The sequence below is a fragment of the Aspergillus pseudonomiae genome (assembly GCF_009193645.1).
Source record: "Aspergillus pseudonomiae strain CBS 119388 unplaced genomic scaffold BDV37scaffold_8, whole genome shotgun sequence".
Classification (NCBI taxonomy): domain Eukaryota; kingdom Fungi; phylum Ascomycota; class Eurotiomycetes; order Eurotiales; family Aspergillaceae; genus Aspergillus; species Aspergillus pseudonomiae.
The window spans coordinates 190,412-211,551 of record NW_022476000.1 but is presented as its reverse complement, the minus strand read 5'-3'; the positions used below and the strand labels follow the sequence as shown (position 1 = coordinate 211,551).

The 21,140-nt window shown below is 49.2% G+C and overlaps 8 protein-coding genes and 1 non-coding gene across 9 annotated transcripts; 5 read left to right on the top strand and 4 right to left on the bottom strand.

The window, feature by feature from the left end:
- Window positions 1-398: 398 nt before the first annotated feature.
- BDV37DRAFT_268745 (tubulin folding cofactor D C terminal-domain-containing protein) lies at window positions 399-5,702 on the top strand (the record flags this gene model as incomplete). Its single annotated transcript, XM_032084232.1, has 9 exons — window positions 399-572; window positions 662-3,170; window positions 3,217-3,499; window positions 3,549-3,893; window positions 3,944-4,109; window positions 4,163-4,270; window positions 4,665-4,736; window positions 4,885-5,191; window positions 5,305-5,702. The coding sequence occupies 9 exons, from the start codon at window positions 399-401 to the stop codon at window positions 5,700-5,702; spliced, it is 4,362 nt and encodes a 1,453-aa protein (XP_031945305.1).
- On the bottom strand, window positions 4,481-4,551 carry BDV37DRAFT_t42. The gene has a single exon. It is a non-coding gene; the product is annotated as a tRNA-Gly (tRNA).
- Window positions 5,703-5,898: 196 nt separating the features above from the next.
- Window positions 5,899-7,208, bottom strand: BDV37DRAFT_206249 (H(+)-transporting V1 sector ATPase subunit D). The gene is made up of 8 exons (XM_032079928.1): window positions 7,150-7,208; window positions 6,971-7,083; window positions 6,901-6,911; window positions 6,516-6,841; window positions 6,414-6,462; window positions 6,348-6,357; window positions 6,254-6,294; window positions 5,899-6,205 (listed from the first exon to the last, which is right to left on the bottom strand). The coding sequence occupies exons 1-8, from the start codon at window positions 7,162-7,164 to the stop codon at window positions 5,982-5,984; spliced, it is 789 nt and encodes a 262-aa protein (XP_031945304.1). The 5' UTR covers window positions 7,165-7,208; the 3' UTR covers window positions 5,899-5,981.
- A 152-nt stretch (window positions 7,209-7,360) lies between these two features.
- BDV37DRAFT_239604 (mRNA splicing protein SYF1) lies at window positions 7,361-10,943 on the top strand. Its single transcript, XM_032080982.1, has 5 exons — window positions 7,361-7,526; window positions 7,585-7,701; window positions 7,754-7,807; window positions 7,864-9,875; window positions 9,934-10,943. Exons 1-5 carry the CDS (start codon window positions 7,437-7,439, stop codon window positions 10,208-10,210), a joined length of 2,550 nt encoding a protein of 849 aa, XP_031945303.1. The 5' UTR covers window positions 7,361-7,436; the 3' UTR covers window positions 10,211-10,943.
- A 132-nt stretch (window positions 10,944-11,075) lies between these two features.
- Window positions 11,076-12,249, bottom strand: BDV37DRAFT_279352 (uncharacterized protein; the record flags this gene model as incomplete). Its single annotated transcript, XM_032086318.1, has 2 exons — window positions 11,076-11,359; window positions 11,415-12,249. 2 exons carry the CDS (start codon window positions 12,247-12,249, stop codon window positions 11,076-11,078), a joined length of 1,119 nt encoding a protein of 372 aa, XP_031945302.1.
- A 1,148-nt stretch (window positions 12,250-13,397) lies between these two features.
- On the top strand, window positions 13,398-14,319 carry BDV37DRAFT_239601 (uncharacterized protein). The gene has a single exon (XM_032080981.1). The coding sequence runs from the start codon at window positions 13,628-13,630 to the stop codon at window positions 13,808-13,810; it is 183 nt and encodes a 60-aa protein (XP_031945301.1). The 5' UTR covers window positions 13,398-13,627; the 3' UTR covers window positions 13,811-14,319.
- A 659-nt stretch (window positions 14,320-14,978) lies between these two features.
- Window positions 14,979-17,078, top strand: BDV37DRAFT_206217 (GMC family oxidoreductase). The gene has a single exon (XM_032079927.1). The coding sequence runs from the start codon at window positions 15,062-15,064 to the stop codon at window positions 17,000-17,002; it is 1,941 nt and encodes a 646-aa protein (XP_031945300.1). The 5' UTR covers window positions 14,979-15,061; the 3' UTR covers window positions 17,003-17,078.
- Window positions 17,079-17,843: 765 nt separating this feature from the next.
- BDV37DRAFT_206196 (survival factor 1 family protein) lies at window positions 17,844-19,487 on the bottom strand. Its single transcript, XM_032079926.1, has 5 exons — window positions 19,367-19,487; window positions 19,081-19,290; window positions 18,553-18,977; window positions 18,120-18,496; window positions 17,844-18,069 (listed from the first exon to the last, which is right to left on the bottom strand). The coding sequence occupies exons 1-5, from the start codon at window positions 19,384-19,386 to the stop codon at window positions 17,971-17,973; spliced, it is 1,131 nt and encodes a 376-aa protein (XP_031945299.1). The 5' UTR covers window positions 19,387-19,487; the 3' UTR covers window positions 17,844-17,970.
- Window positions 19,488-19,947: 460 nt separating this feature from the next.
- On the top strand, window positions 19,948-20,505 carry BDV37DRAFT_279349 (mitochondrial 54S ribosomal protein uL11m; the record flags this gene model as incomplete). Its single annotated transcript, XM_032086317.1, has 2 exons — window positions 19,948-20,076; window positions 20,173-20,505. The coding sequence occupies 2 exons, from the start codon at window positions 19,948-19,950 to the stop codon at window positions 20,503-20,505; spliced, it is 462 nt and encodes a 153-aa protein (XP_031945298.1).
- Between the last annotated feature and the right edge of the window lie 635 nt (window positions 20,506-21,140).

Below are 21,140 nucleotides of genomic sequence, written 5' to 3'. Positions count from 1 at the left end.
GTGCTGAACTTGCTAAGGCAATATTTGCTTCTCCTTTTACAAGTATATACATAGGGCTTTCTGAATTCATTGACTGGAGTTTCCTCAAAAGTTTCAAAGCGTAAGCTCTACTTTCCAAGTTAGATATATACATCTCGTTCGCCTTTGTAATTCTGGGTTATAAACTACGCCTAATCTCTTTTCCATGCAGTTATACGTATATATCCTCATATATAACCACATTTAGATTGAGTACACCCAGACATACCCATGACACTGTCTTTGGAAACTTCTATACGATGCATGGTCGAAGGCCTCATACAGGTCACATGACCAGATACAATATTGACCGATTCCCCGCGGTTTAGAATGTTGACATCTGTCTCCAAAATCCTCAACGCCCCTGGCGCAATACCATCATGGATGCAATAGAAGATAAGGAGGTCAAACTACAGCGCGCTTCTGGCGACTTGGTGACGGAATTCTCAGAGAAACTGCCCTCTCTGCTCTGGAAGCCACGAACGGAGAAAGGAGGTACCCGAGTTCCACGAAGATGGACACAGGCTGCTAAGACGGAGAGACTCGTAGGCCTTGTAAGTTGACGATATTTCCCAAATAAACTACGAAAAATCTGGAAATATACTACTGATTTGTCATCCACTAATACCCATTTTTGCTATAGCTGGAGCCTTTTCAAGAATGGCCTCAGCTGTTGGATCCACACCTTCAATCGCTGCTGCCACCTTTAGTCGATGCTTTCTTGGCATACTTGCTAAAGCATCCCAATCAGTATAAGGCAGATAAGCCACAGCAGCAGCAGGCACTTTATCCCTTGCCAAGGACGATCTGTAGACTTCTTTACACTTTTTGCAAAGTGCGTGGGGTCAAGGTTATTAGTAGGTTCTTGAACAATGAGCCGAAGTATCTTGACCCCTTACTCAGGGCTTTTATCGAATGGGATGCAGTATGCCAAGATGATTCAGAAATGGGCTTGTCAGGGGACATTCCTCGACGGCTCGTCTGGGAGGAGCGCTACGTGATGTTGATTTGGCTCTCGCACTTGTTGCTCGCTCCTTTTGACTTGGCGTCTATGTCATCAGACGATATCCCAGTGCCATACGAAAATTTGGGTCAACTTAGACCATTACCAGCTGAGGTTCCAACAGTCTCTAGGTCTCTCCTCTCGGTATCGTTGAACTATGTCAATGCCTCTGGGAAAGAGCGTGAGGCTGCCACTGTGGTTCTGGCACGTCTTGTATTGCGCCGGGACATGCAGGCTCTCGGCCTGCTCACTAATGTGACAGACTGGGCATTTTCCATCGTACAACCTGCAGGGAATTCCGAATTGCCCTCTGTCTATACTTGCATCGGAGTCCTTTCTTTCCTTGCACGCTTAGGTGCTTCAGGTCAGGTTGAGGACTTTGCTCCCTTGATCGTGCCTGTGTTCGAGAAGACGTTACGAACTGCTCAGGGAAACTCGAAAATCTCCGATCTCATTCAATCTTCTGCGCTGGCGCGGAAAATTATCATTAAAATTCTCCGCACAATGACAATTATGGTTCTGCAGCTTAGCGAAAGAGCGAATAGCCCGCTGTCGGGTGATATGCTGTCTTCCATTTTGGAAGATACCATTGACCACTTTCTGGTGGCTCTAGCTGATAAAGATACACCCGTGCGATTTGCTGCGAGCAAAGCACTCAGTATTATTACTTTGAAGCTAGACTTGGATATGGGTACCGAGGTTATTGAGGCTGTTACTGGTTCATTAGAGGAGAACATACTCTATGAAAACAGTGATGGCACCATAATAACACCATTTGAAGCACGCAGGATTGGAATGAACAATACCAAAAGAAATCTGAGCGCGGTTGATGCTCAAAGATGGCAGGGTCTCATACTAACATTGGGTCATTTGCTATTTCGCCGTGCCCCTCCGACTGGCCAACTTCTTAATATACTGCAACCACTCGTTTCTGGACTCGACTTTGAGCAAAGATCCTCGACTGGAAGCTCTGTCGGCACTGGTGTGCGTGATGCTTCATGCTTCGGTATATGGGCTCTATCTCGCAAGTACACCACTCAGGAGCTGCTCGCATTGGATGCACAAACAATAAGTACTTCTACGAGCCAAAAAGAGTCAAGCATATTGCAGATGCTGGCTACCGAGTTGATATGTGCCGCTTGTGTGGACCCGTCGGGCAATATTCGGAGAGGTGCCTCTGCTGCTTTGCAGGAGTTAATTGGTCGTCATCCTAACACAATCGTCGAAGGTATTTCGCTAGTACAGGTTGTGGATTATCATGCCGTGGCACGCCGTTCACGAGCGATGATTGATGTAGCAAAAGCTACGGCGGACTTGAGCCATCAATACTGGAGCCCTCTTGTTGAGTCACTGATGCACTGGAGAGGAATCGGTTCGCCAGATGCTGAGTCGAGAAGGCAGGCAGCAAACGCAATAGGGGTCCTGAGTGCCCAGGAATCCTACAAGACGATGAAGATTGTCCTTCAGCGACTGTTCAAGAAACTCTCCAGCCTCCCTCGAGGCGATGTTGAAACGAGACATGGGTGTTTCTTGGCCCTCTCAGCTACAGTAAATGCATTTAATTCCTGTCAAGAAACACCACTTGAGAACAAGGACCCCTCCGAGGCTTTGGAGGTTACCACGCAAATACAACAACTATGGGGTATTTTCGATTCCCCGCTTGGCCCCACAAAAGAGGACTTGACTCTCCAAGTTCGACGTCCAGAATTGAGCGCTGAAGCATCATCACGTCTGGTATACTCTCTTTCGAGAGCGGCGTCTTTAGCAAAGGATTCTCTTCCTTCGCAGCCAACAGTTACTTTGCTTGATAAAGCCCGGGAAACCCTCTTACTTTGCATTTCTCGAAGTGAAGATATTGTGATAGAAACTTCTTCAGATGCTATATCAGAGTTGTTCCCTCTTCTACTGTCATCGAAACAAGAGGAGACGATAAATGGCTGGTTTTCATATATCCACGCTACTTGGAAGCTACCGACTGGCCGTGGTCAGATCTCAGTTCTTGGTGCTATATTCAAGCAAGTTAGACCTGAAGATGATTTACGGCAATCAATCATAAAAGAACTGCTACAGTGTGCCGGAAAAGAAGAATTAATTGAGAAACGAGTAGTAGCTGTCAAGAGTTTGGCTACCGGTGTCCTGCCGCATATAGGTACGTGAAACCCAGCAAATGGGGAATGATGCTCACCATGTTGCAGATACAACAGATAATATCGCAGACCATCTTATCGAGTTCTTGAATGATTACACGACAGATAGACGAGGAGATATTGGGTCATTGATAAGACTGGAGGCAATCCAAGCTGCCACGGTAGTCCTCCAAAAACAATCCGGTTCTGCAACTCGCACCCCCCGAGTCCAGAGCATCATAGGTTGTTTATGTCGACTTGCAGCAGAGAAGCTAGACAAAGTCCGCCTCCAAGCTTGGCTTTGCTTGCAGGGCTTCTGGAAGTCGGCCGAAGATTTTCCACCCTTACAGAGGTAAGTGAATATCGCACGAATATCTCAGATGTATTACTGACTATATCAGACAATATGACCATTTCAGTCACGTATCCCTGCCTGACTACTTCCTTCAGCTCTTTGAGTTGCAAGCCATCGACTGGTTGCGCTTGCCATTATTACAAGGAATTGCAACTTCTGCAGTTGCTGGGGCAGAGGGACTTGTTCGCTCAAGTCGTTTGGCTCTGATGCAGAGTATCAATAAGTATGAGGCTGAACAGCGGCAAGACATAGTGACCTCCATTATCAAAGATCTCATGGTTGCACTGAGCGATAACCTGCAAAATGACCGTTACGCTATCCCGGTGCTGGAGTGTTTGGCATTCCTGCTCGATAGCTATATTAGTTTCACCCCCCAATCTTCAGAGTCAAGGTTAGTTCCTCTCTACCCACTGAGCTGAGATCACTGCTCACAGCCTATAGTTATAGGAAATTGTTTGTTCTTGTTCAGAAGGCACATTTCAAATCCTCTAATATAGGGAGATTGGAAGCCGCAATCAAAGTGTATGCGCCCTTGTCAAGGCTGGAGCAGTTACGAGCAGAAGTATTGAAAAAGATGACCTCAATGCTTCTGCATCCCTTTCCACGGGTACGTCTGTTCAACTTGATTATAGAGAAATCATTGCATTAACTGGCATATAGGTTCGAAATGCTGTTGCAGAGTACCTGTTTATGGAGACTACACTGGAGTCGGTGAAGACCGAAGACTGGACTAGACAACCTAAGGAACTGAAGGGTCAGGTTGAGGATGTGAGGAAGGAGTTGGCTTGTAAATAGAAGATTCGCCTTATAGACGATTCTCGACAATGTCGTTACTTGGAATCGAAACAAAGTCAAAGAACATGTAAAATGACACTAGAAAACTGGGCAGACTTACACAAGTATCTTCATGATCAAGAAAGCGATGCAAAGAATATAATATCTGATGTGTTGAAAAAAATAATAGAAAAAAAAAGGAAGTGCATCATCCGTGAATCGAACACGGGCCTCATCGATGGCAACGATGAATTCTACCACTAGACCAATGATGCTTCTATGGGAGAATAGGCTATTTTTACAATACATAAGCCTAAATTGCAACTCCAAGCTGAATACTCCATCTTCAGAAGTTCCGCAACCCGTGCCATCGCAATTACAACACCAGCTCGACGAGCTCCCCAGTCGCAAACATGGCGTCAATGACCGCGGCTGCAAACAGCATCCCCCCCAACTCCACGTAAGTCCCAAGCTCATGTCTCCCATTAACCCCTTCAACAGCGAGAAATACTAACCCAGCAACCACAGAGTCTATGTACGATCCCAACCCATCACAATCTCCACCTAATACAAAGTGAACGCCCACTAACACGCAGCTTCCCAACCAGGTCCGCAACCTTGAAGAACGAGTTAAAGTCGACCAGCTGAAGGAAGCGCTTCAGGAAATCTTCTCGGAATATGGCAACATCATTGACATCGTCGCGAAGACCAATCTGAAGGCGAAGGGCCAGGCGTTCATCGTCTTCGATAGCGTTGACTCGGCCTCGAATGCCATTGACGAGATTAACGGGTTCGAGCTCTTTGATAAGCCGATGGTACTGGATTTCGCAAAGACGAGGAGCGATGCGACGGTTTTGAGAGAAGGCGGGGAGGATGAGTTGGAGGCTCATAAGAGGAGGAGGTTGGCTGAGAAGGGTACGTTGTTTTCTTTCTTTCAGTGTTTCAATCTATGTTTTTTTTGCGACTATACTAGGGTGTTTTTTTTTTTTTTTTTAACTGGGCTGGTTCGAGGCTAATGAAGTACATAGAGCGCAAGCAAGCTCACGAGGCCCTCGAGGCTCAAAAGAAGCTCAAGCGCCCTCCCGGTGCTGCCCCCGACTCCACGCGTCCGGCCAAAACCGCCAAGGGCGCTGGTCTCAAGCCCACCAGCGGTGCAACGGCGGCTGTCATCCCGGACGAATATCTTCCTCCCAACAAGATTCTGTTCCTGCGGGACCTCCCCGACACGGCGGACCAGGAGAGTCTTACTGCTGTTTTTGGACGCTTCGAGGGATTCCAGGAAGTCAGATTGGTGCCGGGCAGAAAGGGGATTGCGTTCGTCGAGTACGAGAACGAGTCTGGTGCTATCAGTGCCAAGGAGGCTACCTCGGGGATGCCTATGGGGGAGAGTGGCAAGCCGATCCGGGTTACTTACCAGAGACAATAAGCTGCGCAGAGGTAGTTCGGGCAATCGTGAGCAACTTGTTCTGGCGTTGGGGTGGGTTTTATCTGTTTTATTATATTGATTGGAATTCGATACAGAGCTTGAGCTTCCCCTCATGGGTTTTTATTCTTATTTCGTGTCTTTTCTCTTGTGGAGATTGGCATTGTAACAAGTGAGGTACAGGACAGTGAAAATCGCAAATGAATGATACCAATGACAGCTACATGCTAGAAAGTATAACAGTTATAGAGACAGGGAATAGAAATATAAAGGGGAATAAAACTAGAAAATGACATCTGCATCTTCTTCCTCTCCGAGGACATCAGGGGCGTCAGGTGCTTCCTTTTCTGGTTCCAATGCTTTTTGGCCCTCTTTCTCTCGGGCGGCTGCCCGCGCGGCCTCAATCTCGGCGTCTGCAGCTGCAGTGTCGCGCTGCTTCTTACCTGATACCTTCTTAAGTCGGTAGAACTCTTCTCTGTCCAGTTCGTCGAGTTCGGACATAATGTCTGGTTGATGTTAGCTACGAACGAAAGCTGATCTCATAAGTTACTGACATTTAATGGTGTTCTCGGTCCGGGGAATAATAACATGTTCACTGGCGGAGAAGTTAGTTTGTGGATTCCTGGCCTCCTAAAAGAAGTGCCTTACATCGCGTTGACTGTGAATAAAGTTAGTTAATGAGCATCGACCTGCATGTAGTAAGAGAGTACGCACCTCTCCGATTGACAACCTTGATTACCTCGTCCAGAATAACAAACGCAGTCTATAAGCCGGTGTCAGAGGTGAATTATAAAGCAGCTAGCTTTCACACCGTACCTGTAAGCTTGCAAGCTCAACCAAGGTTTCGACCGCGCGAGCGTACGTCTCTCGAGACCGTTGAACTTGCTGACCTCCTTTTCCGAGACCAGTTAAGCCGAAGTCGTTAATTCCTTCCTCCGTGTAGCTCTCAAAGTGAGGCAGGAGGACACCGGAGACGTTATCTTGTTTGGCGCGTACACGGAATCGTGCTTGCTTGGCGGATTCTTGAATCTGGTAGCCGATATCGCCTCCAACGGCGTAGCTCACTTCCGCCAAAGAAAACGCGGCAATCTGCATGACCCTCCCCATCTTCTGTTTGGCTTCATCGATACGTCGAGTGATCTCTGGCTTGCCATGTCAGTTGAGGATTATGCGGGGAAATGCGCTCATGGTGCCCACTTACCCCGAAAACGCCTGTAGTTCATGACATCTTAGTATATGCATTACGATTGATTCTTGCGCAGCCGACTTACTTGGTCAGCGCTTCACTCTTCCTCTTTAGCAAGCTGTGTCCGGTTTCCGCGCCTTTCAGTTTACTCTTCATTAACCCCAACGACTGGCGAGTCGGGAAGACTGCCTCGCGGCCCTAGGTGAGGAAAAGACATCAACGGTGGGCCCACAAGAAGACCTGGAGCAAAAGAGACAGACATACTACTGCACCAGACATGGTTAATAGACCCAAGGAGCACGATCAGCTTAACTTGAGAGGCCACGACAGGGAGCGGCGTAGATGACGATAGGCGATAATGGAGGAGGAGCTTGGACCACCTGCGGCCCGCATGATACCAGGTCACGTGGGCGCTGCACAACTTCATCTTTTGCAGTCTCTCAGGCGGCTATCAGCCAACGCGACGAGAAAGCTCTCCAATTCATGCTAAACCCCCTTCCTCGGACTCTGTGTTGACCGTGTGAGCCGATCCCGCTCGACTGAGTGGCGACATGCCAGGGACACTCCTGCCCCCGAGATCTCACCGGCAACACGCGCAAATGGATCGCACGTCGGCCTCAGGGCCGGACCTCTATTTGATAGTGAGTTGTGGCGGCGGAATTTGGTAGGACAAAGGCTAACTGTATCATCTGTTTACAGGCGGACCAGGATACTGTATATGAACAGGATCTCCTTCGGGACACAGGCAGTATCAAACCATGGCTTGCTTATATCGAGTATAAGCAGCAGCATGGAACGCTCTACGAGCAGGCTTTTGTATGTTTCGGTTGCGATTAACACTGCCGGAAGCTCTGCTAATCAATCGCAGGTGATGGAGCGTGCTTGCAAGCAGCTCCCAAGATCTTACAAACTCTGGAAGATGGTACGCTGCTTCCTCCAACCCCACTCTATCGCATTGAAGTTTGCTGATTTTAGTAGTACTTGGAATTCCGCACGAAGCATCTCCAAGGTCGCAACCCGACTATATACCAAGCCGAATACCAGAAGGTCAACGCGCTTTTTGAGCGTGCTCTTATTCTCCTCAACAAAATGCCACGGATTTGGGAACTGTACCTCTCATTCCTGCTTCAACAACCCCTGGTGACACAAACCCGACGTACATTCGACCGCGCACTACGAGCCCTGCCGGTTACTCAACATAACAGAATATGGAAGCTTTACAAGACTTTCGCGCGTTCCGCTTCCGGCCAGACAGCCGTGAAAATCTGGGCTCGGTACATGCAAATCCATCCGGAGAACGCGGAGGACTACATTGAGCTTCTTGTGGAGATGGGACAGTATACGGAAGCTGTGAAGCGGTATATGGAAATACTCGACAACCCAAGATTTCAATCTAAGGAGGGGAAGAGTCACTTCCAGCTGTGGACTGAAATGGTGGACTTGCTCGTGTCAAAGGCGAAGCAGATCGAAACTGGCCCGCATGTCGGTATTGATGTGGACGCTATTCTCCGCAGTGGAATCGACCGGTTCGCTGACCAGAGAGGTAAATTGTGGGCTGGATTAGCAACATATTGGATCACGAAGGGTAGTTTCGAAAAGGCTCGAGATACCTTTGAGGAGGGCATTACGACGGTCATGACGGTTCGCGACTTTACGCTTATTTTCGACTCCTATGTCGAATTTGAGGAGTCTATCATTGGCAATTTGATGGAAGCGGCAGCCGTTCGCGCTGATAAGGGCCAGTCCGACGAAGAGGCAGATTTCGATCTCGATCTCCGAATGCTGAGGTTCGAACAGCTCATGGACCGCCGGCCATTCCTGGTCAACGATGTATTGCTGCGACAGAACCCTAACAATGTCATTGAGTGGGAGAAGAGGGTTGCTTTGTGGGGTGATAACAAACAGGAAATCGTCAACACTTACACAGCAGCCATCGCAGCTATAAGCCCGAAGAAGGCTCATGGGAAGTTCTCCGAGCTCTGGGTCAACTACGCCAAATTCTACGAAAGCGGGGGAGATCTGGACACAGCTAGGGTAATCTTTGAGAAGGCCGTGAAGGTACCCTTCAAATCGGTTGCTGAGCTCGCCGAGACGTGGTGTGAATGGGCTGAAATGGAACTCCGTGGTGAGAACTTCGATAAAGCCGTTGAGGTTATGGCGAAAGCAACGCAAGCGCCGAAAAAATCAACAGTTGACTACTTCGATGAGAACCTCTCACCTCAGCAACGAGTTCATAAGAGCTGGAAGCTGTGGAGTTTCTACGTTGATTTGGTTGAAAGTGTCGCGTCGTTGGAAGAGACAAAGAATGTCTACGAGAGGATTTTCGAGCTACGCATTGCCACGCCCCAAACTGTGGTTAACTATGCCAACCTCTTGGAGGAGCACAAGTACTTCGAAGATTCATTCAAGGTTTACGAGCGAGGGCTGGATCTCTTCAGCTACCCAGTTGCATTCGAGCTGTGGAACCTTTACTTGACTAAAGCTGTTGATCGGAAGATTGGTATTGAAAGATTACGAGACCTCTTCGAACAGGCCCTGGATGGATGTCCTCCGAAGTTTGCCAAACCGCTCTACTTGATGTATGGCAATCTCGAAGAGGAACGTGGATTAGCCCGCCACGCTATGCGAATCTACGAGCGTGCTACACGTGCGGTTTCCGACGAGGACAGGTTCGAGATGTTTGAGTTCTACATTACCAAGTCTGCGTCGAACTTTGGCCTGCCTTCCACAAGACCGATCTACGAGCGCGCTATTGCGGCATTGCCTGACCAGGAAGCCAAGGAGATGTGCCTCAAGTTTGCAGAAATGGAACGACGACTTGGCGAAATCGACCGGGCCCGCGCAATCTACGGCCACGCTTCTCAATTCTGCGATCCTCGGACGAACGCTCCTTTCTGGCAGAAATGGGAGGCATTCGAAGTTCAACATGGAAACGAAGATACCTTCAAAGAGATGCTTCGTATCAAGAGAAGCGTCCAAGCACAGTACAAGTATGTATTCCCTCTTGATTTGACACCACTATGGATCAAGGCTAACATTGCTACACAGCACCGATGTCAACTTCATTGCCTCCCAGGCTATTGCTCGCAGTCAACAGCGGACTCAAGACGGCGACGAAAAGGGTGCCGAGGAAGGAGACGTGGATGGTTCGACGGCAGACGCGATGGCAGCCCTGGAACGACAAGCGCGTGCTCCTGTGGGCTTTGTCGCTGCCAGCACCGGTCCCGAGGGTGGAAATCGACCTCCACCACCTGGCCAAGAGCAGCCAGCTGCTCCTGCCAACCCTGACGCTATTGACCTGGACGAAGATATGGATGCCGAGTAAAATACCTTGCGATTGCTACTTTTGTTTTCCTACCATGGCTTTGGATAGTTGCGCTGGCCGAGTTATCTCAATTATCATCGAACTGATGCACGAATATCACTCCTTTGCTTGTTTCCCTTGTAACAATTATTATCGTCCTGATATCTCCTCGCAACTTTTTTTTCTTTTCCTTTTTTTTTTCCTTTTCTTTTTTGGGATGTCCCTCGGAGGGGTTGCTATCCTCAGCACTTACTTGAATCATGGATATCATCTCTTTCTCTTACTTTTCCTTTGTTTGTGTTCTTAACACCATTCGTCTTGATGGTCTGTGAGATACCTTCGATGGTGTTTTCTGTAGACGGAATGGATATCTTATTCTGGTGCTCTGCGGAGTGTCTTCCCTCTATCTGTCTGTATTTATATGAACCGGTTAATCTCCAGTACCAGTATCCTCCCTTTTTGTTGGGGGGGTATTTGAGAGAATGTGCCCGGTAGTATCTTGCATCTCAGACCGAAGCCCAGGAAGGGGTAGCACAGGAATGTGCCTAAAATGAAAGAATCACAACCACGTGGTTGTCTATCCGGGGGTTTGGTCTTATGTTACTACAAAATGGCATCCTATATGCAAGAAGCATTCGGTAGCGAGTCTGCCTGACTCTAAACCATGTACCCACGTGTATTGTATTGCTTCGACAGGAGTATGACAACGCATGAACATGAATGACGAAAAATGAAACCCTAAGCAAGATAGAAGGCAACGTTGATAATCCCCGTAACGTAGAGATCGCTTCAAAACTTCAGGGATGTGTGAAAACAAGAGAGGAAAAGAGACCCGAGAGAGAAGATTGACTATGCCAGCTGCGCAAAGCAAGTTCAAGGAAGACTATTACCAAGCAGGTTGTTTCTCTTCCGACCCATTCGTTACCTCGGTCTTGGAAGCGTCACGGACCTCACTACTGAGGGCACCTATGAAAGCTTTGTAGCTTGACCGAAATTCCAGAATACCCATTTCATCCGCAAACTCACCATCAGGGTCTCTCGTATAGCCGGCACGCTGGAGATCCTTGATGAAGCGTGCAAAACGCTCCTCAAACTTCGGTGTGAAGGTCTTGTGCTTCGCGGCCAGGATAGTAGCGTGCGCATCTATCAGGCTGATTATGTCATAGTCCTCTGTGCCTCTGGTTAGCTACTAATATCATGACGAGGAGGGGATCTAGCCACTTACCCAACAGTGAAGGCACAGCTTGCGGCACTAGTCCATACAGATCCACGAAGACATCGTAGTCCCCCCGATCACCTAAGATATACAGCTCGCTATCAGCCACAACATCCCCACTCGGAACTTTGGTGCTTGCATGAAGAAGGTGTTCGCATTCATCCATAGTCAGGACACGATGGAGCTTCTGCAACTTGTAGCTTGAGAGGAAATAATTCCTTGATGGAGTTGAGTCGTCCTCTGTCCCTTCAAGCTTCTTAACCTTCCTGGCTAGCTGATGCTTCTCGTACCACAAGCCAGCCACTTTCGCTTGGAGAAATTTCACCTGGCCGCGTAGTGTATCAAGTTCATGATTGGTCTCGGACAACGCAACCTCGTCTCTGAGGCTTGAATCGACATGCACACGCTCCGGCGAACTCTCCTCAGCCGTGCTCGCGTGCCGGACACCTAAATCACCGGTCACATTCTCCAGCGGCGGCACTTCATCCTCATCCACCCACGAGTGCTCATAGTTATCATCCTGAGAACCATCATCCTCTTCGGCCTGCCCCAAGCCTTCATCATTCGGGTTCGGTCGCCAGCCATCTCCTTCCGGATGGGTATCTCCCTGACCAGTTTCGACCCCATCACTTGTCGCGTGATAAGCTTCATCCCGCTTGAGCAACTTGTCAAGCTTCTCGCTCATCTGATCTACCTTCTGGCGCAGCTTGTCGGTTTCGCTGGTCTTGTTTGCCATTCCCATGCCCCAGGAGTTGCCGGGAGCGGGATCATGAAACCAGTCGTCTGCCGTAGAGGATTCGGGTTTGGGGGTGGCTGAAGCTTTTTGTAGCAATCCGAGGGTCATCTTGTTTTGGTCTGTCTAAGCAAAACGGGAGTGTTGAGGATGATTCTTGGAGGGTTGGATTCAGGAGGGAGTTGCTGTTTCTTTGTCAATCTTGCGACTCATCGTGATAGACAGCTGGCCTTACCTTGGAATATATGGGAGGTGAAAGAAGGAAAAAGGAAGGAAGGAAGGAAGGAAAGAGCCTTACTCACGTTGACATGCAGGGATACTCCACGGTTTGGCAATATTCTCTTTGTTCAATAGAGGACAGAAGAAAGGGACAAGGTCTTCCAAAAGGCTGCGTGTGCACCTAGCTTTATAGACCACGGTGGGGCATCGATTGCAGCCATCACCTAGGGGAATGAAGGCGTAATCTGTGTGAATGGTCGAATTGAATAGTAGATGACGGTTATATTCCTGCGAAGAGTAAGTAATGACCAGCGGAGTCATGATGAGGCAGCAATGTCGGTGAAAAGACATCGTATTCACCGGTGCCTGGAACATTCTCCAAGTTCCTGGGGGGGGTTGATCTACGGTTCTGACAAAGAGAGAGGGTAGCAGCATACTGTTACTATCGCAAACCGTAGCGAGAGTAGTTGAATGACTTACTTGACTGAGCTGGTGTGTAGAGAAGACTGTGATAACGTTCGGCTTGATATGAAGGAAATACAGTACTGCGCTGGAAGATCAATCACGAGATTCATCAAGGACCCCAAAGTCCAAGAATGACTAGAATTACACGGCTGCTAACCTGGTGTTATCTACAAAAAAAAAGAGCCTGAATAATGGAGTCCTGCTTTAGTTATAGCCCAACTAGAAAACCCTAGGCCCTGAAGAAAGAGCACCGCAGTAGTGGTGTCAGCACCATCGCAGATCCCCAGCTGCCCCAACCCATTGTTACCTGGACTATGTCAATCTAGCACTCACACCCCCCCTCTGATCGGAGTATGGACTAGTACGCACCTACCAGTTGCAAACACAGTGTGCCTTGTGGACATTACAGTGACACCAATGGTAGGGAGTGCAGAAGCAAAGTCCATGGGTGCACGTCCCATCGCATCTCCTCTGAACCAGATTGTTGTGAGTACTCCTTGTACTGCATAGGGTGAAGAATACAAGGACTTGCAGGGAGGATATACCTGTTCAGCCTGGAGGGCATTCTCTCGGTCGAAGGGGCTGGTCGTCTCTAGAAGAGCAGTAGGCGTGGGAGTGGGGCTAGGGGTAGGGATCAGAGTGCTAGTAGGAACATTGATACTGGTAGTACGGTCATGAGTAAAGGTTTGCGGAGAGAAAGCCAGTACAGTCTCGAGATATAGACAGAGTATGGCGAGGAGAGCAACAGTAGTAGTCTTGATGGAAAGCATATTGCGCGAGAGTTGGAGAAACTGGCTTTGTTTAGATGGATGTAGAGTGTGTTTGGCAGGGATATAGGTGTTGGTGGATAAAAAAAGAGAGGAAAAAGAGAAGAAAACCAGGCCGAGGATTGTTGAACATATATCCATGTCCATCTGTTGGGATATTGTCAGGTGTTGTAGTTGCATTCGCAGTTAGAACCTGGTATTTCACTCGGCGCAGTCAATGAATACAACTCTCGAGGCACAGAATACCTCTGACCATTCATACTGGGGTACAGATTCATTCGCCTAAATCAGGTCACTATGAAGTAAGCCATCAAAAGCTCCAAGCCCTTAGTTGTGTTCCTTCAGTGAAATGTGTGTTTATATTACTAGTTAGACCATGGCTTGAGGAACGTGAAGCTCTCCTTATAGATCTCCTGCACATAGGTGTTGCTCAAAAATGAAGAAACCAAAACACCAAAGAAACCATAAGTGCCTGTCGCAAGTGAAGAGAGCATTCGAATTGTAAGCGATAGCGCCCTGGAATCTGGGAATCTCGATATCTAGATACTAAGTAGGGTTCACGATTGTGTGTACTCCGTATGCCAACCCACCATGTTAGTATCTCGGACTTTGCTCGTCATTAGTATAGATCATTGTCTCACGACCCCTCGACAGGTATAACTGATAACTTATACCGTCCCACTTATTAAACTAGACCTATCCCTTGTCGGCATTGGCTATTAGAGGGCAGACCCACCCCTGTCTAAGTCGACGGAGTACCTCAAGTCTCGCTTAGCGCAGACTTGGGGCCGAGGTAGATGAATGCCATGAGGTAAAGAGAATACGAGTCTGCACTCTGCAAAGCCCATCACATGTGCTAATAAAAGAACGAGTCTTCTTTTGGAACGGCTGAAGGCGGGGATATCTTCCAGAGTATGGTTACATTGGTTGTTTCTTCACGAAAATTCCATTATGGGAATCAACGCCGGCGCCGCACTTAAGCACTCTGCCGATCGACATCTTAAACCGCATCTTGGCAGTGATCAACCGAAAATAACTTCTGTCAAACGCTCGCTGGAGACCCTGACAACAGCACTGTGAGCTTCTTCAACAGTTTGACGACATGATAAGGCGCCGGTCAGACAGTATGGAACAAATGACGGACCAAGAATCCCAGATGCGATCCCACCGGAGAAAAGCCGCGGGTCGAAGAATGCAGGGCAGCAGCGCACAGACAGGGGGAAGAATGATCCGGCTTTTGCAGGAGTGGGACCCACGAGGTGTTGAATGGATCGGCTCTACTAGGTCTACTGCCGGCCAGTCTTAGTACGCTACAACGAGCAGGGATCGGTATGCTTCCACTGATCAGCCATGTCTTGTTTCCCCTTTTGAGGAAGGATAACGTCGTTTTTTGCCTCCCGAAAAAAACTATAAAAGAGTCGTCCGGGGGCCGTCTTCTCTAGAGCAACATGCACACTATCTGATTTTCAATCATGTTTGTTCGTCAGTTGTTGGGCCTTCTGGCCGTCGGCACTGGCCTGGCTACGGCTGTCAATCTCACTGGATACGAGTATGTGGTTGTGGGATCTGGAGCCGGTGGTGGCCCGTTAGCTGCTCGTCTGGCCCTCGCAGGACATAAGACTCTGCTGATCGAGGCCGGTGATGATCAGGGTCTGAACCTCAACTATTCCATTCCCGCCTACTCGGCCAAGGCCTCGGAGGATGAGGAGATGTCCTGGAACTTCTTCGTTCGCCACTACGCAGATGAGGCGAGACAAGCTCGGGACTATAAAACCAGCTATGAAACTCCAAGTGGTGAGATCTATACCGGTCTGAACCCACCGGAGGGCTCAACCATGAAGGGAACCCTCTATCCTCGCACGGGAACCCTCGGTGGTTGCACTGCACACAATGCCCTGATCGCGATCTATCCTCACCAGTCCGACTTCGAATACATTGCCACCCTTACTGGTGACGGCTCTTGGTCCCCGGATAACATGCGCAAGTACTTTGCCAGGTTAGAGAACAACAACTACCTCCTCCCTGGAATGAAAGGCCATGGCTATGACGGCTGGCTCCATACCGAGACCGCCCCGCTCAGCCTGGTTTTGGAGGATCCCCAGCTTCTCAGCTTGCTCCTGGGTGGTGCTTTCGCTCTCGGTAATCATACCAACACGATCTTCAACGTTGGAACCCTTCTTGCCGGTGATGCGAATGCCGACAAGAAGACTCGCGATACCAAGCCGGGCTATTACCAGATCCCGATCTCCACCAACGACGCCCACCGCAACGGACCCCGCGAGTTCATCCTCGCGGTCCGCGATGCTAAGAACGCCGATGGTAGCAAGATGTATCCCCTGGACGTGCGCACCAACTGTTTCGTCACCAAAGTGACCTTCGACGAGTCTGAGAACCCACCCCGCGCTACCGGCGTGGAATTCCTCGATGGCCAACATCTCTACCGTGCCAGCCCCCTCGCAAACGACTACTCCAAGGGAACACCAGGTACCGCGCAGGCCTCGCGCGAAGTCATCGTCGCCGGCGGCGTGTACAACTCCCCCCAGCTCCTCAAACTGAGCGGTGTGGGCCCAGCCGAGGAGCTCCAGAAGTTCGGAATCAAGGTTATCTCCGATCTGCCGGGCGTGGGAACCAACCTGCAGGATCACTACGAGATCACCGTGCAGGGCCACGTCCCCAAGGACTGGGCCGTCCTAGACGGCTGCACCTTCAGCGAGAATGGCCAAGCCGACCCCTGCATCGACCGATGGGAAACCCCCACCCCTATCCTGAAAGACCGGGGGATCTACTCTTCCTCCGGACTGGCGGCGACGATGTTCTATAAGAGCAGCGTGACGGCCGACGACTCCTACGATGTGTTTGTCTTCGGTGGTCCTGTCAATTTCCGTGGTTACTTCCCCAACTACAGCATCAATGCCACCAGCGAGCATGACTGGTTTACCTGGGCTATTTTGAAGGGCCATCCCCGTAACTCCGCGGGCAGCGTCACTCTCCGGTCTGCTGATCCGCTTGATATGCCCGATATCGTGTTCAACTACTTCGACACTGGTGTGGGTGACTATGATGCTGATTTGCAGGCGCTGTATGAGGCGGTTGAGCTGAGTCGCGATGCGTTTGATCGTCAGCTCGTGGATGTCACCGAGGTACTCCCCGGTGCTGATGTGAAGACCAAGGAGGATATCCAGCAGTATGCGAAGGATACAGCTTGGGGACACCATGCCTCTTGTACGTGCCCTATTGGCGCGGACGATGATCCCATGGCCGTCTTGGACGCAAAATTCCGGGTCCGTGGTGTCAGTGGGCTTCGAGTGGTGGATGCTTCGGTGTACCCCAAGATTCCCGGCACCTTTACCGCTGTTTCGACTTATATTGTCGCCGAGAAGGCAGCTGATGAGATTCTGTCTGAGTTGAACTAGACTCAAAGAGTCTACACTGTGGAGCGTGCTATGCATAGCACAACGTTGTATATACTGCGCAAGTAACATTCCTGTAAATTATAAGTTTGGAAGCACATCTTATTGTCTGATAATACCAACGCAAACATACCCATGTGACATTGACTCCAGATCATCGAGCGACGCATTATCTAGTGGCCGAGGAGCACGTTTCTAACTACTCCTTCGTCGATATAGTAGACTGCTTATACTCTGAACATCAACCTATACCGCCGGCTATCTCTGCAGGTCCTATCCATGCAGTCCCATGGTCCCAAAAATGCGAACAAGTCGAAACTTCAAGACCAAGTTTGATCAGATTGGGAGCAGGCAATAACTCCACATTCACCTGCCATCTGCATCGCCCAATTTGCCAGATCGATGGTGTCAAGGCCTCTACATTGGGGGATTTAGATGCCTCAAAGAGGCCTCATTTGCCTTCGACGTCCAGACGCCCAATATGTATGGGTTTTAGGATAACCTTGTGAATCAAGAGCCACGTAGTTGGCATAGGAAATCCCAAGAGGGCAAGACCCTGGGAGCGCCAGTCCTTAGAATAGCCGAGGAGATTGGAATGAACAAGTGATCTCGACCATCGGATGATCTGCTGTGTTGCTTCGGGCCCGTCGCTATACCTGGAGAGGCAAATCCCAAGGCTAGAGGAACACCAGTTACCTGCTCCAGATCCCGGTCAAACTCCTAGCTAAGAAGTCCCTTTTTGAACCGCAAGAAGCGGAGGCATGAGTTTCAGATGCTCGCCCAATATGTGACATTGATAGGAAGATACAGATTTATGTAGATCATTAAAGATTCTTATATGATGTTTGTGAAACATTAGGAGTTGGGTTTTCGGCTGCATATCAGCAGCGACAATTAGGAGAATCCACGATTAACACTCAAAACGCCATGGACAAGACCCAGAAAACAATGATCTATGTACGTAGCGTCATTCACGAGATGAATGTCGACTCGGAGAACATGACACCCTCCTCGGAGACTTCTTCATCTCCGATCTTCAATTTCAGTGTGAGCTTCTCTTGGGGAGCGAACTAAATCCTCGTTAGCGTAACTCGTCATCATAAGCACCACGCAGCCTTACCTGGAAGATGTAGGGCCGTGTGCCAGCGACACTACCGGCAATAGTCTTGATGAAGCCTGGCACCTCTGCCATAACGTCAATGCGGTCCAATCTCCGCCCGAGTGCACCATCGACCTCCGCATGGACAGCCTTATCATCTTGCGACTTGCCATCCCAAACCCACTTGATGGATTTCGGCTCGGGCCAGTCGCTATCCTGGTCCTGGGCTGTCTCAGTATGGGTAGCCGAGTTAGTTACACCGGCGTAAACAATCTCTCCGTCTTTAACAATTCCGCCAACGTTCACCACGGTCGATCCGTAAGAGGGGGGCGTTGTAAACTCCATCATGACGGCGGTGTATGTAGGAGTCTGGAAATTGACGAAATTCCACCGCGCAGCTACCTTAAGATTAGAACACTGACTATTCAACTGCTTCTTGGGGGGCATCACTCACCAGCATGATGCGGCTTCATGCCTTGAAGGCCATGGATGAACATGCCGCGGCCTTTGAGGTCGTAAGTTTGCTCCTTGGTGGTGATCGTTCCTTCAACACCACAACGGGGCCAGAATGCATGGCTCATCGAACCCCAGGGGTTCTGTGCATCTGTACCAAAGTAGGAAGTGCCATCCTTTCCAATGACGAAACCAGGGGAAGAACGCTTGAAGGTGATGTTCACCAGACAGTCTTCGTTCACGGCGGACTTCAGTGTGTATGCATCTCCTTCCTCATTGAGCGCTAAAGAGAGGTTATCGGCTCCAAAGGAAAGCATGCTCTCATCGAACATAAAGTTGTACAAGGGATCCGAGTACCACTTGTGGGTGGCATCTCCAGTAAGGTTGAAGATCTTCGCGTTGAACTGGGCGGTGGTGTGAATGCCACTATAACAACCAGGAGAGGTCAGAGAAAACAGAAACGGCTTCAATAGGAAAAGGTCTAGGATTTGGAGAAAAGTCCGGTGCAGCGAGGTAATAATAGCCTTACACAATGTTGCTGTAGATGATCTGCACAAAAACTAAGGTGCCATTGTCGGCCATGATATAGAAGGTCTTGGTCTCGACATTGGTGTATTGGTAGGCGCGCCAACGCAGGTCCTCCTTCGAGAGTACAGTGTAAGGGACTTCTTGTTGAGCAACAGATCGAATCGCCTCAGGGCCATAGATCGGCTCCTGCGTACCCGCAACACTCGCGAGGCTAGCGGTAGTGTGTGAAAGATTAGCACGGTTGAACCTAAGACCCACCGGGGTGGAAAATGAGAGGAAATGCGTACGTTGATTTGAGCCAGTTCATGATGGGTTTAAAGGGAGATGGAGTGACGGGTGTAAGTAGAGTTAAAGCGGTGGAGGGAGAGGGAAGAGAGAGAGAGAGAGTCGAGGAAAGTGTAGGTGAAGGGACGAAAGGAAATCGATAGCGCGCGGGGAGAGAGAGAGGCAAAGGGGGGCAACTCAATAGCTTCTGACAATGGGAAATAAATCAATATTGACGAAGGGAAATGAAAAACAACCCAGATCAAGTGCAGTACGAGATTTCTAAAAATTACAAATTATCCAAGGGAGCTACATGGAATAAAAGGATCGAGATTGAGAATCATTTACTCATACATGCATCCATATGTATTCTCCTCCGAACAATGTTTTTAATGACGTTCAGCATTTCATTTCATTTCGTTTCTTTCGCTTGTGGTTAATACGGTAAGTAATTCCGTCGCCGCGGCGCCATTCCAAATCCAGAACTCTCCAAAACTCTGGGACCGCAAAAAGACCTCCGCCCATACAATTCATTCCATTCGGTCCATATATACCATTGACCTGACCTTTTTGAGTTCCCACCAAAAACCACTCCTGATTCACCATGGCGAAAAAAGCGTTGGCCAAAGACCAAATTGTGAAGCTCATCGTGGGCGCTGGACAGGCCAGTCCCAGTCCTCCAGTCGGTCCGGCCCTCGGTAGCAAGGGTGTCAAGAGTATGGATTTTTGCAAGGTACGTTACGGGAAGAAATAGGTTCAGAGCTCAAATATACATCAAATCTACAGGGCATGATAATGATCCAGTCCACTCACTAATGACTTACAACAGGAATTCAACGCCCGGACCGCACACATCAACACTGGAGTACCCGTTCCCGCGCGTGTCACCGTCCGTCCGGATCGCTCTTTCACATTCGATCTCCGCACCCCCACGACAACCTGGCTGTTGCTGCAGGCCGCGAACGTCGAACCTCGTAAGAATCGCATACGCGGAGCTATGAACCCAGGCCACGAGATCGTTGGCAAGGTGTCCCTGAAACATGTGTACGAGATCGCGCAAATCAAGCATTCCGAGACGAGACTATCGGGATTGAGTCTGCAGGGGCTATGCAAGAGCGTCATTGCGCAGGCGAAGTCCATTGGCATTCAGGTTGTTCCCTAAAGGGGAAGGGGGCGAGATCGACTGTATATTTATTTGACATCCCTGATACGATGCGAGTGTTGCGACCACTGCCGTGAATTATGATACTGGCGTTCTTGGGTATGGAGTCTGTTTTCAATTGTATTATAATACATAGCATGTGATATAGAAAGCGTTGTCGGATACCTGAAGCATCTGCACATGGGCCAGGTCTTCCTGAGGCATGAGACAGATGAAGCTAGTCATCTACGTCTCGTCCTCGGAAAAGGTGGTTCTCTGATCTGAGCAGCACAAAACCATGGTTGGGCGCCTTGATAACCGAAGTTGATGTAAAAGCGTTCATTCCGTGACGCCGACCCCAGACTGGGCAAGGATGGATATGCACACATCTCTTTCACATCCCTTTCCTATGGTGACAGGAGAATAGGGGCCGCAAATGAAATATCCTACTTGATGAGAAGGAAAATAAAATAAGATCAAAATAACAATAAAAGTTAGTAACCTTGACGACGATGATGATGAAATAAATTAGGGGTAACTAAAGTGAAAGGGGCCCGAGAAAAGAGACGTAAGGGATCGAACCAACTAAACGCCAAGAGCAGCCATCAACATCAATTGCGGATCCCTTCTTGTCGCCATGGATATTATTGAGTCAG

What these genes read in the sequence shown, in the direction of transcription:
- BDV37DRAFT_239604 (XM_032080982.1), top strand. Translation starts at nt 7,437, where the DNA reads ATGCCAGGGACACTCCTGCCCCCGAGATCTCACCGGCAACACGCGCAA. An exon ending in CTTACAAACTCTGGAAGATG is followed by an intron (nt 7,808 to 7,863) that starts GTACGCTGCTTC and finishes TGATTTTAGTAG; the next exon opens with TACTTGGAATTCCGCACGAA. An exon ending in AGCGTCCAAGCACAGTACAA is followed by an intron (nt 9,876 to 9,933) that starts GTATGTATTCCC and finishes ATTGCTACACAG; the next exon opens with CACCGATGTCAACTTCATTG.
- BDV37DRAFT_239601 (XM_032080981.1), top strand. Translation starts at nt 13,628, where the DNA reads ATGGATGTAGAGTGTGTTTGGCAGGGATATAGGTGTTGGTGGATAAAA.
- BDV37DRAFT_206217 (XM_032079927.1), top strand. Translation starts at nt 15,062, where the DNA reads ATGTTTGTTCGTCAGTTGTTGGGCCTTCTGGCCGTCGGCACTGGCCTG.
- BDV37DRAFT_206196 (XM_032079926.1), bottom strand. Translation starts at nt 19,386, where the DNA reads ATGAACTGGCTCAAATCAAC. An exon ending in ATGAACTGGCTCAAATCAAC is followed by an intron (nt 19,291 to 19,366) that starts GTACGCATTTCC and finishes CACTACCGCTAG; the next exon opens with CCTCGCGAGTGTTGCGGGTA. An exon ending in ATCATCTACAGCAACATTGT is followed by an intron (nt 18,978 to 19,080) that starts GTAAGGCTATTA and finishes TGGTTGTTATAG; the next exon opens with TGGCATTCACACCACCGCCC.
- BDV37DRAFT_206249 (XM_032079928.1), bottom strand. An exon ending in TTGAGCTTGCAAGCTTACAG is followed by an intron (nt 6,463 to 6,515) that starts GTACGGTGTGAA and finishes ACCGGCTTATAG; the next exon opens with ACTGCGTTTGTTATTCTGGA. An exon ending in GACCGAGAACACCATTAAAT is followed by an intron (nt 6,206 to 6,253) that starts GTCAGTAACTTA and finishes AACATCAACCAG; the next exon opens with ACATTATGTCCGAACTCGAC.